This window comes from Podarcis erhardii (genome assembly GCF_964252035.2).
Source record: "Podarcis erhardii genome assembly, chromosome: 18".
Classification (NCBI taxonomy): Eukaryota; Metazoa; Chordata; class Lepidosauria; order Squamata; family Lacertidae; genus Podarcis; species Podarcis erhardii.
In genome coordinates this window covers 7898131-7914938 of record NC_138516.1, presented here as the reverse complement: position 1 = coordinate 7914938, position 16808 = coordinate 7898131, and the positions used below count along the sequence as shown (strand labels likewise).

The 16808-nt window shown below is 49.5% G+C and overlaps 1 protein-coding gene across 1 annotated transcript in view; it reads left to right on the top strand.

Annotated features, from left to right (window-relative positions):
• POLRMT (RNA polymerase mitochondrial) overlaps positions 1-13961 on the top strand; it is a 47483-nt gene extending 33522 nt beyond the window's left edge. Inside the window, exons 17-21 of the mRNA XM_081846037.1 lie at positions 605-703; positions 3671-3743; positions 5389-5480; positions 7067-7140; positions 12921-13961. Coding sequence (XP_081702163.1) covers positions 605-703; positions 3671-3743; positions 5389-5480; positions 7067-7140; positions 12921-12970 — 388 coding nt within the window. The 3' untranslated portion in view covers positions 12971-13961. The remainder of the gene's footprint in view (positions 1-604; positions 704-3670; positions 3744-5388; positions 5481-7066; positions 7141-12920) is intronic.
• Positions 13962-16808: the final 2847 nt, after the last annotated feature.

Sequence of the window (16808 nt, the reverse complement as noted above, 5' to 3'; positions counted from 1 at the left end):
TCAGATAGTTGTTTATTTCCTTGACATCTGAAGGGCAGGTGCCACTACCGAGAAGGCCCTCTGCCTGGTTCCCTGTAACTTGGCTTCTCGCAGTGAGGGAACCGCCAGAAGGCCCTCGGAGCTGGACCTCAGTGTCCGGGCAGAACGATGGTGGTGGAGACGCTCCTTCAGGTCTACTGGGCCGTTTAGGGCTTTCAAGGTCAGCCTCAACACTTTGAATTGTGCTCGGAAACGTACTGGGAGCCAACGTAGGTCTTTCAGGACCGGTGTTATGTGGTCTCGGCGGCCGCTCCCAGTCCCCAGTCTAGCTGCCTCATTCTGGATTAGTTGTAGTTTCTGGGGCACCTTCAAAGGTAGCCCCACATAGAGTGCATTGCAGTAGTCCAAGCGAGAGATAACCAGAGCATGCACCACTCTGGCCAGACAGTCCGCGGGCAGGTAGGGTCTCATCCTGCGTACCAGATGGAGCTGGGAGACAACTGAACATCGTGCAGCGCCGGAAATCACCCAGGGTGTCCGCACGAAGCCCGCAAGCGGGAACTGAGCACAATAGCGACTCTGCCCTCCTCCCGAAACACCCTCTCTTGCCTCGATTTCCCTGCAGGAAGCCCGACACGGTGAAGCAGAAGAACGCTTTCCCCCCAAACTTCATCCATTCCCTGGATTCCACACACATGATGCTAACAGCTTTGCACTGTCACAGGTAAGGGTTCCTTTTTGTGTTCTGAGATGCTTTGGGGGCGCCCCTTCCCCCAGGCGGCTAAAAACGGGGTGCAGCGCTTCCTTTTCCCGAAACGGCGTTAACGGGGAAATCAGCCAACAGAGTGACAGCAACTTTCTGCAACGCCAAAGTTGTGTTAGTTATTCTGACGAATTCGTTGTCGTAGTTTGCTTTACATGCTACAGGCACTTTCCAATTTATTACTTATTTAGTCTACCGTATTTTTCACTCTGTAAGACCCACCAGACCACAAGAGGCACCTAGTTTTTGGAGGAGGAAAACAAGAAAAAAATATTCTGAATCTCAGGAGCCAGAACAGCAAGAGGGATCGCTGCTCAGTGAAAGCAGCAATCCCTCTTGCGGTTCTGGCTTCTGGGATAGCTGCGCAGCCTGCATTCGCTCCGTAAGACGCACACACATTTCCCCTTACTTTTTAGGAGGGGAAAAGTGAGTCTTACAGAGCAAAAAGTACGGTATTTGATTTTAGAAAATATAAAGTTATAACCAAGTCAATTAAAAATCCATATGGAGAGATTGCTTTGAATCTCAAGACTTTCCCCTCTATGGGTCCTAATGTCAATATTATATCAGTCCATTATCCACATTTTTTATCCATCGAAGCTGTCCACAGTTTTTGTTGCAAGTGTGGTTAAAATCCTGCTCGTGTTTTCATCCGCTCACAATGGTCTCCTAAATAAATTTTTCCCATTTTTTTAAAAAAAGTTCATGTCCTCTTGGTTCCTTGAGCTTCTCAGTTGATTTTGCCATTTCAGCATTAAGGTTGGAAGGGACCCAAGCAATATCTATCCCAACCCTGTGCAATGCAGGAATCTTTCGCCCAACGTAGGATTCGAACTCGCAACCCGGATGTTGAGTGTCTCATTCTGTTCCCGACGGAGCTGTCCCTTGTTTCCTTCTGCTCCAGAGGGCAGGACCCGAGTCGCCGGATTCGAAGCACGAGAAAGGCGGTGGCCCTGATCCATCCCAGGGGTTTGGGGCCGTATTGGGGCGTAAATAATCCAACTTGCGAAGCCCGTCAGTATACACTGGGCATGGCTTTTAGGGAAGTAGCTAGCTCAGAGCCGCTCCTTTTCTTGCTCTTTGCTCTAACGCCACTGGGTGGTGCTCCCAGCCCGGGGATTACCGTATTTTTTTGCTCTATATGACTCACTTTTTCCCTCCTGCAAAGTAAGGGGAAATGAGTGTGCGTCTTATGGGGCGAATGCAGGCTCCGCAGCTCTCCCAGAAGCCAGAACAGCAAGAGGGATTGCTGCTTTCACTGCGCTGCGATCCCTCTTGCTGTTCTGGCTCCTGAGATTCAGAATATTTTTTTTTCTTGTTTTCCTCCTCCAAAAACTAGGTGCGTCTTGTGGTCTGGTGCATCTTATAGAGCGAAAGATACGGTAGATCCGAACAGAGCCCTTGACCACAAGGAGGGGTCGTCCCTCCTTTACCCTCCTCCCAATCCGTTTTTATTTTGGAGAACGGTTTTTCCTTTTACCAGGCTGACGGCAGTCCCTGGTCACAGTCAAAGGACGTCAGAAACTGCCTTATGCAGTGTTCAGCCACTGCTCCCATCTAGACCAGCACTGCCAGCACTGGTTGGCAGCATCTCTGCAGGCACAGACTCTCTCCTAATCTGGAGGTTCTAGGGGTCCAGGTTCTGGGAGACCGTGTCTCAGGAGACGGTCAGGGAGCAGACGGGTTTTCACTTGCCTGACTGCCTCTTCCTCTTTTCCTGTCTTTCTTAAAAAATCACCGTATTTTTCGCTCTATTGGATGCACCGGACCATAGGAGGGGGAGAACAGGAATTTTTTTTTTCTTGTTCTCCCCCTCTAAAACAAGGTGCATTCTGTTCTGTTCTGTTCGTTCAAGGTGCGTTCACCCGAAAACTCCGGAGCCCAGCGGGATCCTTTTGACCTGCTCTGTGGGGCTGGCGGGGGGTGGGAGTGCTGCTTTCCCCACTGCCAGCCTACAAACCAGGCTCCCAAGGCTTGCGGATATCTGCCCGAAGTCCAGGGCACGCTGTGTAGCGCTCCGCGGGCTTCAGGCTGCTATCCACAAGCCTTCAGAGCGTGGCAGGCACCCCCGCTGGGCTCCGAAGGCTTGCGGATAGCTTCCTGAAGCCTGGAGAGCGAGAGGGGTTGGTACGCACCGACCCCTCTCGCTCTCCAGGCTTCAGCGAAAGCCTGCATTTGCTCCATAGGACGCACACACATTTCCCTTTCATTTTTGGAGGGGGGAAAAGTGCGTCCTATAGAGCGAAAAATATGGTATTTATATTTAAATAATTAAATAATCCTGGAGGTAGCCGGATTTTCTTGTCCCAAGCTACGACTTAACATTCATTGCTCCGCCTATTTTGGCCTCTGGCCCCGCCCCACCGGTATTATGTGGCCCCTTGGAACTTGCCCCGAAGTGAATGCGGCCCTCGGGCAGGGGAAGGCTCCCCGCCCCCCGCCCCCCGCCCCCGAGCCTTTATTCACCAGAGTGGTGCACGCTCTGGTTATCTCCCGCTCAGACTACTGCCATGCGCTCTCCGTGGGGCTACCTTTGAAGGTGACCCGGAAACAGTATACAAAAATATACCGTATTTTTCGCTCTATAAGACGCACCAGACCACAAGACGCACCTAGTTTTTGGAGGAGGAAAACAAGGCAAAAAAGATTCTGAATCTCAGAAGCCAGAACAGCAAGAGGGATCGCTGCGCAGTGAAAGCAGCAATCCCTCTTGCTGTTCTGGCTTCTGGGATAGCTGCGCAGCCTGCATTCGCTCCGTAAGACGCACACACATTTCCCCTTACTTTCTAGGAGGGGAAAATTGGGTATTATAGAGCAAAAAATACGGTATATTTCACATTGGTCGATCTCAGCACCTGGGTGGGCTTATCTGAACGGGAAAGCCTTGACCTTAGCCGTTGTGCATCTTGACTTTTTTGTGTCTCCTAGGGAAGGGTTGACCTTTGTCTCAGTGCACGATTGTTACTGGACTCACGCGCTCACAGTCGACATCATGAATCGGGTAAGCTGGTCTCCCTCACCTCCGCTGCCACCCCAGATCTCAGCCCTGACCCACAGTGAAACCTGGCCGGGGTTTTGGGCCGGCTTATCTGAAAAGCGACAGGGACGCGGCTGGCGCTGTGGGTAAAACCTCAGCGCCCAGGACTTGCCGATCGCATGGTCAGTGGTTCAAATCCCCGCAGCGGGGTGCGCTCCCGTCGTTCGGTCCCAGCGCCGGCCAACCTAGCAGTTCCAAAGCACCCCCGGGTGCAAGTAGATAAATAGGGACCGCTTACCAGCGGGAAGGTAAACGGCGTTCCGTGTGCTGTGCTGGCTCGCCAGATGCAGCTTGTCACGCTGGCCACGTGACCCGGAAGTGTCTGCGGACAGCGCTGGCTCCTGGCCTCTAGAGTGAGATGAGCGCACAACCCTAGAGTCTGGCAAGACTGGCCCGAACGGGCAGGGGTACCTTTACCTTTACCTATCTGAAAAGCCCCCTTCGCCAGGAAAAACGTGACGTTTACCCTGGCAAGTAGCAATGAGGATAGTAATGTAAGAATAGCTCTAGCTGGATCCGGCCAACGGGAGCCCACCTAGTCACAGAAATATAGAATGCTGGAGTCGGAATGGGCCTCCCCAGGTCATCTAGTCCAACCCCCGGCGTTGCAGGAATCTCAGTTGGAGCATCCATGACAGGTAGCCGACAAACTAGGCTGCTGGCTAATAATAATAATAATTTATTATTAGTACCCCTTCCATCTGGCTGGGTTTCCCGAGCCACTCTGGGCGGCTTCCAACAAAGATTAAAAACACATTAAAATGTCACACATTAAAAACTTCCCTAAACAGGGCTGCCTTCAGATGTCTTTTAAATGTCAGGTAGTTGTTTATCTCTTTGACATCTGACGGGAGGGCGTTCCACAGGGCAGGCGCCACCACCGAGAAGGCCCTCTGCCTGGTTCCCTGTAGCTTTGCTTCTCACAGGGAGGGAACCGCCAGGAGACCCTCGGCGCTGGACCTCAGTATCCGGGCTGGATGATGGGGGTGGAGACGCTCCTTCAGGGATACTGTGCCTATGAGGCTGTTTAGGGCTTTAAAGGTCAACAACAACACTGAGAATTGTGCTTGGAAACGTACTGGGAGCTCAGTGGTCTCGTTAGATAGTAAAAATCATGTTAAATTGCTGTTTTAGGGGTTGTTTTTAAAAGTCTGGAATGGATTACTCCGTTCTGCATTACTTTCTATGGGATGATAATAATAATAATAATAATAATAATAATAATAATAATTTTATTATTTATACCCCGCCTATCTGGCTGGGCTTCCCCAGCCACTCTGGGTGGCTTCCAACAAAATATAAAAATACAGTGATGCACGCCTTGGTTTTGGAACGCTTTGGTTTTGGAACGGACTTCCGGAAAGTTTGAGAACCAAGGTACCACTGTACTTCTACGATGGAGGCAGAGCGTAGCAACAAATTCATCTTTTTTTATAGCCATCCAAGTGGGCGGTTTTCTCTGCCTCCTGCGAGAGCGAGTTCCACAGTTTAACGAAGGAGCCCTTCTTTTAACCTGTCCCGAATCTCTTGACGTTTGGCTTGGCCGGGCGCCCGCGAGTCCTAGCATTTCGGACAACAGTGCTGATTGCTTCCCTCCATTGCGTTTCAGGTGTGCCGCGAACAATTTGTACAGCTCCACAAGCACCCCATCCTAGAGGAACTCTCCCAGTTCATGCTGCAGAAATACTGTTCCCACGTTCCGTAAGTGTGTGTCGCTTAATAATAATAATAATAATAATAATAATTTATTTGTACCCCACCCATCTGGCTGAGTTTCCCCAGCCACTCTGGGCGGCTCCCAATCAAGTGTTAAAAACAGTACAGTGTTAAATATTAAAAACTTTCCTGAACAGGGCTGCCTTCAGATGTCTTTTAACGATAGGATAGCTACTTATTTCCTTCGCATCTGAAAGGAGGGTGTTCCACAGGGAGGGCGCCACCACCGAGAAGGCCCTCTGCCTGGTTCCCTGTAGCTTCACTTCTCGCAGGGAGGGAACCGCCAGAAGGCCCTCGGAGCTGGACCTCAGTGTCCGGGCAGAACGATGGGGGTGGAGACGCTCCTTCAGCTTTCTTCACCCGCCACTCTTCAAACATCTGATCGGTTTCCGTTTGTCGGACCGCTTTGCGAAAGATTCACCGCAGCCGTTTCAGGGTTTTAAAAAAATAAAACTGAGATAAGAGCAGCGGAATAACTTTGTATGCAGTTGCAACAAACCAAACTCCCCCCTGCAAGAAAATTAGCGCTTTCAGTTGTAGAAACGTATTTCTGATCCAATGCAAGCAAGGATAATGATCTTCCCTTTAAAGGCAAATAATAATAATAATAATAATAATAATAATAATAATAATAATAATAATAATAATAATAATATTTATACCCCGCCCATCTGGCTGGGTTTCCCCAGACACTCTGGGCAGCCCCCAGCAGACTATGAAAAACACGATAAAAGATCAAACATTAAAAGCTTCCCTGAACAGGGCTGCCTTCAGGTGTCTTCTAAAAGTCAGGTAGTTATTTATTTCACTAACAACTGATGGGAGGGCGTTCCATAGTGCGGGCTCCACCCCCGAGAAGGCCCCCTGCCTGGTTCCCGGTAACCTCGCTTCTCACAGGGTGGGAACTGCCAGAAGGCCCTCGGAGTTGGACCTCAGTGTCCGGGCTGGACATTGGGGGTGGAGACGCTCCTTCAGAGATACTGGGCCATTTAGGATTTCAAGGTCAGCACTAACGTTTTGAATTGTGCTCAGAAACGTCTTGGGAGCCAATGTAGGTCTTTCAGGACCAGTGTTATGTGATCCCGGCGGCCACTCCCAGTCACCAGTCTAGCTGCTGCATTCTGGATTAATTGCAGTTTCCGGGTCACCTTCAAAGGTAGCCCCATGTAGAGCGCATTGCAGTAGTCCAAGCAGGAGATAACCAGAGCATGCACCACTCTGGCCAGACAGTCTGTGGGCAGGGAGGGTCTCATCCTGCGTACCAGGTGGAGCTGGCAGATAGCTGCCCTGGACACAGAACTGACCTGCGCCTCCATGAGGACAGAGGATGCCGAAAAGAAAATACGGATAGCGCCTGCCTGGTTTGTAGTGGCAGGTAGTTCCCAAGGTGCATACAGTATTGGAGACAGCCTCCTGGAGGCATATAGGATTGTGTTCGTAAGCCTTAAGTCAGGGATGGCACCGGGGGAAATCAAAGAAGGTTTCCTTGTTGTTGTTTTTTCCTGCAAAGATGTTTAATTATTATTTGGGTGACACCTTTATTACAGAAAATTAATATTTTCCTTCTCCAGGGTTGAGTGGAAGGATAAGAAGGCGAATGAGTACCAGAGGCTGTTTCAGCTTCTGTCTAGCATCCCTAAAAAAGGTACGAGCACATAGCATATTTATTTTGGGGGCCGGGGGCCTGGGAGAGCCTACCGTCAGCCGACAATCCATGCCAGGGCCAATCCCACCGTATATTCCTTAGATTTTTTCCCAGGACCTGCCACCGAAGGAGCCCAGACTGTACAAATACCTAAAAATACTAATACCACTGAAATTTCTTAACTTTAAAGCAACTCAGTCATTTAGCATGGCAGAGCCTTTGGAACTCCCTGCCAGTTGAGATAAAGAGAGGCGCCTTGTTGTTGTTGTTGTTTAGTCATTTAGTCGTGTCCGCCTCTTTGTGACCCCTGGACCAGAGCATGCCAGGCCCTCCTGTCTTCCACTGCCTCCCGCAGTTTGATCAAACTCATCCTGGTAGCTTCGAGAACACTGTCCCACCATCTCGTCCTCCATCGTCCCCTTCTCCTTGTGCCCTCCATCTTTCCCAACATCAGGGTCTTTTCCAGGGAGTCTTCTCTTCTCCTGAGGTGGCCAAAGTCTTGGAGCCTCAGCTTCAGGATCTGTCCTTCCAGTGAGCACTCAGGGCTGATTTCCTTCAGAATGGAGAGGTTTGATCTTCTTGCAGTCCATGGGACTCTCAAGAGTCTCCTCCAGCACCAGAATTCAAAAGCATCCATTCTTCGGCCATCAGCCTTCTTTATGGTCCAGCTCTCGCTTCCATACATCACTACTGGGAAAACCAGAGCTTGAACTATACGGACCTTTGTTGGCAAGGTGATGTCTCTGCTTTTTAAGATGCTGTCCAGGTTTGTCATCGCTTTTCTCCCAAGAAGCAGGCATCTTTTAATTTCGTGGCTGCTGTCACCATCTGCAGTGATCATGGAGCCCAAGAAAGTAAAATCTCTCACTGCCTCCATTTCTTCCCCTTCTATTTGCCAGGAGGTGATGGGCCCAGTGGCCATGATCTTCGTTCTTTTGATGTTGAGCTTCAGACCACATTTTGCGCTCTCCTCTTTCACCCTCACCAAAAGGTTCTTTAATTCCTCCTCACTTTCTGCCATCAAGGTTGTGTCATCTGCATGTCTGAGGTTGTTAATATTTCTTTGGCCACATTTGCACCATCCATTTCAAGCACGATGGTGCTACCTTAAAAAGCCATGGTTCCCCCCAAAAAAGGATTCTGGGAAATGCAGTTTGCTAAGGGTGCCCAGAGTTCTTTGGAGATCCTTATTTCTTCACCCAGAACTACAGTTCCCAGGGAAAGAGCGGTTGATTGTAAAACTGCTCTGGGAATTATAGCCCTGCGAGGGGGTGGGGAATAGGGGACTCTCATCTAACCCCGGGCAAACTACAGTTCCCAGAATTATCTAGCAGGGGGGGAGCCTGTTTAAAGGTGGCATCGTGGTTTGGCGTGGAAGTAGCTATAAGAAGAGGAGTTTTCAGGGGGAGCAAAAACGTCAAGTTCACCATGAAGCTGATTTTCACAGCGCCCGATTCCTGGCTGATGTGAATCGTGGGTCTTGGGGCGTACGGGTCTCTGAAAAGCACCTCATTTATGGGGACGCAGCAATTGGGCAGGGGGAAAACATTTACAGAAAATATAATAATAATAATAATAATAATAATAATAATAATAATAATAATAATTTATTATTTATACCCCACCCACTCTGGGCGGCTTCCAAAAGAAATATTAAAATACTCTAATACATCAAGTATTAAAAGCTTCCCTAAACAGGGCTGCCTTCAGATGTCTTCTAAAAGTCTGGTAGTTGTTGTTCTCTTTGACATCTGGTGGGAGGGAGTTCCACAGGGCGGGCGCCACCACTGAGAAGGCCCTCTGCCTGGTTCCCTGTAACTTTGCTTCTCACAGTGAGGGAACCGCCAGAAGGCCCTTGGAGCTGGACCTCAGTGTCCGGGCAGAACGATGGGGGTGGAGACGCTCCTTCAGGGATACTGGGCCGTTTAGGGCTTTCAAGGTCAGCACCAACACTTTGAATTGTGCTCAGAAACGTACTGGGAGCCAATGTAGGTCTTTCAAGACCGGTGTTATGTGGTCTCGACGGCTGCTTCCAGTCAACGCTGCCCCGTGCGTTGCCTAATTCTCCACCCTCCTCCTTCATCGCCTCACTTCCCAGCCATGCTGAACTCTTCCTAATCTTATCTTTTAAGCCTCTTCATTTCGGCTTCCAGCCGACTCTCTGTTTGGCTTATCTGTTTGTTGGTAACCAAGAGAGAATAGCATCTGCTGTGCTGTTGCCAGGATCCAAGCAAGGCCCGATTAGCGTAAAAAAACGCAGTTGGCATTCTGCCGCGCGTACCAAACTCTTAAATAATAATAATAATAATAATAATAATAATAATAATAATAATAATAATAATAATAATTTATTATTTATACCCCACCCATCTGGCTGAGTTTCCCCAGCCACTCTGGGCGGCTTCCAATCAAGTGTTAAAAACAATACAGCATTAAATATTAAAAACTTCCCTAAACAGGGCTGCCTTCAGATGTCTTTTAAAAAGAAGATAACTGCTTATTTCCTTCACATTTGAAGGGCGGGCGCCACCACCAAGAAGGCCCTCTGCCTGGTTCCCTGTAACCTCACTTCTCGTAAGGAGGGAACCGCCAGAAGGCCCTCGGAGCTGGAGCTCAGTGCCCAGGCAGAACGATGGAGGTGGAGATGCTCCTTCAGGGATACTGGGCCGTTTAGGGCTTTCAAGGTCAGCACCAACACTTTGAATTGTGCTCGGAAACGTACTGGGAGCCAATGTAGGTCTTTCAAGACCGGTGTTATATGGTCCCGGCGGCCACTCCCAGTCACCAGTCTAGCTGCCACATTCTGGATTAAATGCAGTTTCTGGGTCCCCTTCAAAGGTAGCCCCATGTAGAGCGCATTGCAGTAGTCCAAATGGTAGCCATCCTTGGCGTTTCATGGGACGGTTTGTAACATTTCACTCACCTCGGGCTCGTCAGCTCCACATCCCAGCCAATATCGCAATTCCTGCTTTCTCTGATTTCGCAGCTCGGGCCGAGATTCGAACGGGGGGCGCCTGGCCTTTCTCACCCCCTATCTGGGCTCCCACGTGGAATTGGCCTTTTAGCTCCAGACTGCAGGGGACCGGCGACTGGCTTCAAACGAAGCCAGGTTCCTAGTCCTCACCATGGGTTGCGTGTCTCCCTGTCACACCCAACGAGGAGAGGTTGCTGTTGTTTGGGAACTTTCATGTTTAGACAAAAGGCAAGCAAGGGAGTTTGTAAAAAGTTACATGTGCCACCCTGACACTGGATCCGAACCTGGACATTGGAAGATCCAGGACAGGCCCGTTTAGCTGTGGAACTCCCTGCCACCCAGTCAGCCGCTGTGAGAACAGGTAAGGTAAAGGTAAAGGGACCCCTGACTGTTAGGTCCAGTCATGGACGACTCTGGGGTTGCGGCGCTCATCTCGCTTTACTGGCCGAGGGAGCCGGCGTACAGCTTCCGGGTCATGTGGCCAGCAAGACTAAGCCGCTTCTGGCAAACTAGAGCAGCGCACGGAAACGCCGTTTGCCTTCCCGCCAGAGCGGTACCTATTTATCTACTTGCACTTTGACATGCTTTCGAACTGCTAGTTTGGCAGGAGCAGGGACCGAGCAATGGGAGCTCACCCCGTCATTGCGGGGATTCGAACCGCCGACCTTCTGATCGGCAAGCCCTAGGCTCTGTGGTTTAACCCACAGCGCCACCCGCGGACGTGGGACTAAATGGGCCCGATCCCACACGGCGTCTTCTGGGACCTTCCTTCCTCCAAAGTATAAAATCCACAGGTTTGCTCCCAATGCAGCCCTGGTTTAGACCAACCGTTCTGGTCCTGCCTTCTTGTTGTTGTTTTTTTGCAGAAGGGGCATACGTATCTGCCCCCCCCCAAAGAAACCTCACCTGAATCGTAGCCAAAGACTCCCATCACCATCTGCCGATCTGGAGGTGGGAAGCTGCTGTCTAAAGCTTTATTTCAAAGGCAGTTTCCACCTCCTTCCATCTTCCTCCCTGGGGTGTTCTGTTGCTGCTCTCAGTTCATCTCTGTAGTCGTACACAAACCCTCTTCAGGGGATTTGTGGCTGGCTGCCCAGTTTCTACAGAGTCTTGTCTCTTCCCTTCCTTCCCCTTCCCTTCTCTTCTCTCTGCTTCCATCCTCAAATTTCCTTTCTTAATATATATATATTTTTTATTAGTTTTTTTAACATATCATTTTCAACAATAAGTAAACATACTTTTGCATCTTATTCAAATTTTTGACTTCCATCAATCCTGTCTGAAAATTTTCCACTCTAATCTCTCAGTATGCATTTCTTATCTTCCCTATTACATTTCAAACTCATTACCAATATCCCTTTGTAACACTTCGTATATTTCTCCTTACAAAACTTCTAGCGTAATTTGTTGATTACAGTCGCTCTTCAAATAATTCATATACTTCTTCCAATCTTCTGTAAATCTCTGGTCCCGCAGGTTTCGAATCCTTCCTGTCATTTTGTCCAATTCTGCATAGTCCATTAATTTCGTCCTCAAATTTCCAGTTTGCTTTTGAAGCTGAGAAGATGCTTCCCGCCCCTTCCAGGCCTAAATAACAACAACGACAACTATTATTATTATTATTTTATGAAATTTATTACGGTCAGAGACCAGCTTGTAAAACACAAATGGAACTACAATCCCAATAGAACTATTGTTATTATTTATTGCTTATACCCAGCCCAGCTGGCTGGGTTTCCCCAGCCACTCTGGGCAGCTCCCCACAGAACATTAAAAGCACAATAAAACATCAAACATTAAAAACAGTTCTGCCTTCAGATGTCTTCTAAAAGTCAGGTAGTTGTTTATTCCTTTGACACCTGATGGGAGGGCATTCCACAGGGCGGGCGCCACCACCGAGAAGGCCCTCTGCCTGGTTCCCTGTAACCTCACTTCTCGCAGGGAGGGAACCGATTTTGGTTGCCGCAGGAGGGGAGGGGGCTCTTGTGCTCAGCTCAGTTTTCCACGGGCAGCTGGTTGTCCGCCGTGGGAGGGCAGGATCAGGGCCGGATTTCGGTTTGATGAGGCCCTGAACTACTGAAGGTAACGGGGCCCTTTCTATGTCCAGCTGTCCTTTGTCAACAACAAATTGCCTTTGTTTTTTGTGTTGAATATTTGCTACATGGTAATTGATGGGCCTAATAGGTAACTCAAGCCATTTCCGCATATTGCCATGCAACCAGTCCACACAGAATGTAAGGTAAAGGTAAAGGGACCCCTGACCATTAGGTCCAGTCGTGGCCGATTCTGGGGTTGCGGCACTCATCTCACTTTATTGGCCGAGGGAGCCGGCATACAGCTTCCGGGTCATGTGGCCAGCAGGACTAAGCCGCTTCTGGCGAACCAGAGCAGCTCACGGAAACACAGTCTACCTTCCCACCGGAGCGGTACCTATTTATCTACTTGCACTTTGACGTGCTTTTGAACTGCTAGGTTGGCAGGAGCAGGGACCGAGCAACGGGAGCTAGGCACCCTATATATAGAAAGGAGCAAACCAGTGATATTTTAGGGAACAGGCTAGCAGGCGGGGCCCATGACTTACATCGTAGGAGCCTACCCAACACAAAACACTGTTGCTGGATGTAGGTTTTATTTTATTTGTCTTTAATCTTATATTTTGGAAATGTACATCCAGGTTTTTTTTCCCCCTTTAATTTTTTTGGGGGCCCCCAAGAGAGTGGGGCCCTAATCTATAGCTTGTTTAGCTTATACGTAAATCCGGCCTCTCCTTGTATTCTGAACGTTACACACTTTCTTTCCCTTCCAGGTGACTTCGACCTGGAGAAGGTGAAAGAGTCCACCTATTTTTTCAGCTGACCCCGGAAGGCGCTTCAGAAGCTGTTCCAGGGACCCTGCCCTCCGTCGCCCCGTAACCCGGCTCTGAACGGGCTCTGCTACCTGCAGAATGAAAAACGGTGGGGAGGAATTTCTTGCACCGTGCAAAACATATTCGGTCTCCCTGCTCCAAGCCTCCATCAGGTTTTCTTTTCCTCCTTTCCATCCCAGAACTCTGAGCAGCACCACCTCTATACAACCACTGTTTTCATTTGTTTTTCAAATGCCCAAACAGTGAAGAATCGACGGAAGAAAGCTGTTCTCCTGGCTTGGTGCTGCTAAGGTCATTTGGTGCCCCCCCAAAGGGCACTTGGCTTGCCACCCCGAATCTCTGCCAGCCCTCTGGAGAAGGGGTACCTTTGCCCTTAACCAGGAGAGCTTTGTGGCGGCAGGAGATGGTAGCTTTGACCCGCAGGCTTCCTTCCCCTCCCTTCGCAGGGCGGCCCAAGTTTGCGACGACTCTGAAGGCTGGTATGGCCAACGTGTTGGGCTCCATCTCCCACAGACCCCTAACCTTTGGGGGCTGGTCGGAGCAGGACCCCACAGCTTCTGGGGGATTCGTTCTTGCAACGGCAGAGCATAGGAACCACATGGGACGAGAAATATGGGTGAAATTCCCTTGCCTGGCACTGTCTGCTTTGGTTCTGCCCACATTGTCCCACGTGCCGCTTTTTGGGTACCACGGCATGGGGCTGCCCCCTCGAACCGCCTGTGGGGTGCAGAATCGAGTCCCGCAGGGGATGTTATCCCATAGTTGTCAACTTTCCCATTTTCTTGTGCGGAATCCTATTTGGAATAAGGGAATTTCCCTTAAAAAAGGGGGAAAGTTGACAGCTGTGTCCTCTCCGTCAGGGAACGGTTAAGTTTGTTCCGGCAGAGTGGCCGAGGGAGGGTCGTTTTGACGCACCAAGAGAGCTGTGTTTCTCGCCCACACCCCTTGGCCAATGCCTGTAAATTAAAAGCCTACAAGAAATCTCTGCCTTGCCTCTGGAATTTCTGATCTGTCGACGCCGGGAAACGAATTCAGCAAATGCTCTTGCATTGAGAAGCGAGGAGGCAGCCCACCGCGTCTCTGCACTGAGTCTCTGCCCGTGGGGTTCTTTCAAGCTCCGCTGGCGGTCGGGGGATAAGGAGAGACGCAGTTGAACAACACAGAGAGGAATACCCGGTTGCAGTTCTGGTCGCCTCAGCTGAGAACGAATATGGCAGAGTTGGAAAGGTTCAGAAAATGGAAAGCCCAAACGGTTAAGGGGGATGGGGCAACTCCCCTTTGGGGAAAGCTTGCAGCATTTTTCATTTAGAGAAAAGGCAGATAGGAGCAGACATGATGGGAATTGTATAAGGTATGGGGTGCGGGTTGCGTTGTGGGTGAAACCACAGAGCCTAGGGTTTGCTGATCAGAAGGTCGGCGGTTCGAATCCCCGCAATGACGGGGTGAGCTCCCGTTGCTCGGTCCCTGCTCCTGCCAACCTAGCAGTTCGAAAGCACGTCAAAGTGCAAGCAGATCAATAAGTACCGCTCCAGCGGGAAGGGAAACGGTGTTTCCGTGCGCTGCTCTGGTTCGCCAGAAGCTGCTTAGTCCTGCTGGCCACATGACCCGGAAGCTGTACGCCGGCTCCCTCGGCCAGTAAAGTGAGATGAGTGCCGCAACCCCAGAGTCGTCCACGACTGGACCTAATGGTCAGGGGTCCCTTTACCTTTACCTTTACCTTTACGGAGAAAGTGGCTGGAGAGAGGAAAACGTTATCCCTTCAAATACTCGAACACTTGAGGAAACCCAACGAAGCTGAGCGCTGAAAGATTTGAGGCAGGCAAAAGGCACCGCGCGACCTGCGGAACTCCTTGCCACCGGAGGCAGGCGGCCGACGTTGTTAATACGGCGCCCTGAGCACAAAATGTTCAGCTGGAGAACACCTCCGCCCCGGGAAATGGCCCCCCCCCATATGGAAGAAGGCTCAGAGCCTGGGAATTGGCGGTGGGGGCAACAATGGATAGTCAGAAGGAGAAGACTGGGAAGAGGTAGCAGAAGCAGAAGAGGCGACAGGGTTTAGTGAGCGGGAAGATGCTGTGGCAGAGAGCAGTGCAGAATCGGAGACAGGAGAGGAAGGGGAGACAGGAGACGATATGAGGCCGGCTGGGGAAGAGGCACGAGTGTCTCCCCCTCCTGCCGCAACAGACTCCAGGGAGTCTTCTCCTCCTGGTGCGACCAGTTCCCCTCTGACCCCTGGTTTCCCAGAACCAGCAGAGGTATGAAGAGGGTGGAGTAAAGAGAGACAAGACGATGGAGCCGTAGGCTGCTGGGGAAGGAACCGATGGAGGAGCCTTAGAGAGCGGTGGAAAGGCAGGGACTCTCAGTCTTCGCAGTGGTTCCTTTGGGGCAAGACCTACTGGGAAAGGGCTGCTGCGACCACTAGGCCTAAGCCTGTTATTTGTTTCTTTGAATAAAGAGTCGTCTTCACCAACATTGGTGCTTTCTTGACTTCCGCTCCTGAACAGCTAGCTCTAAACGAGGATTGGAGCAACTATTCATTTTTATTTTTCTAATTATTTTTGTTAGTTTTACATAAAAGTTATACACCATAAACATAACATTTTCGCACATTAAAAAAAAAAAGGTTCTTTCAAACCTTTATACCTCCTCCCTTCCCTCCATGGGTTCCAGTTCTAAATTTTATCCCTGCATCTTTTACGGTGATCCGTATCTGTTATACAATCACAGTATCCAAAATCCCTGTTATGTTACAAGTGTCATTGTTATTCCTGTCAATGGTTTCAACTGTTTACAGTGATCTCTCAAATACATTAGAAAGTTATTCCAGTCTTTTAAGAATACTTGGTCTTCGTGGTTTCAGATTTTCCCTATCAGTCTCTCTTTAAAAAACAAGCTTTTTATTCAATTTTACAGAATACAGTTGAATTCAAACATTAGTCATAACCATCAACGTTTAGGATTCCTTGAATCCTTAGACTCCCTTCCACTGTTCCATGGTTTCCATTATCAAACTTTTTCTGCTGCATATCATATATTTTCTCTTTCTTGAAATCCATTTTCACCTTAGTTTCTAATATAAGCGTTACTCAAATCCTCCTGAGGTTTTTAGTTGTTTACAACATTCTCTTAAGTAAATTGTCAATTTCCCCCATTCCTTATTAAAACTTCTGTCTTCCTGGTTTCTGGTTTTCTTGATCATATTCGCCATTTTGGCGTAGTCCATCTTCATCAGCCATAGGTCTCTGGTCAAGGCTTTTATCTCCTTTCCATCTCTGGGCTAGTAGCATCCGCACGGCTGTCATTGCATACATAATTGTTTATGCTCCTTCGGTACAGTGGTGCCTCGCAAGACGAAAATAATCCGTTCCGCGAGTCTCTTCGTCTAGCGGTTTTTTCGTCTTGCGAAGCATCCCTATTAGCGGCTTAGCGGATTAGCACTATTAGCGGCTTAGCGGCTATTAGCGGCTTAGCGGCTTAGAAAAAGGGGGTGGAAGGGGAAAAACTCGCAAGACTCGCAAGACGTTTTCGTCTTGCGAAGCAAGGCCATAGGGAAATTCGTCTTGCGAAGTGCCTCGAAAAACGGAAAACCCTTTCGTCTAGCGGGTTTTTCATCTTGCGAGGCATTCGTCTTGCGGGGCACCACTGTATCTCTGCATCTAAAATTCCTAATAAAAAGGCTTCTGGTTTTACCCCACGAAAGTTTTTTTCAACTCGTTATACGGTGGTACCTTGGTTCTCAAACTTAATCCGTTCCGTAAGTCCGTTCCAAAACCAAAGCATTCCAAAACCAAGGCGCCCTTTCCCATAGAAAGTAAAGCGAAACGGATT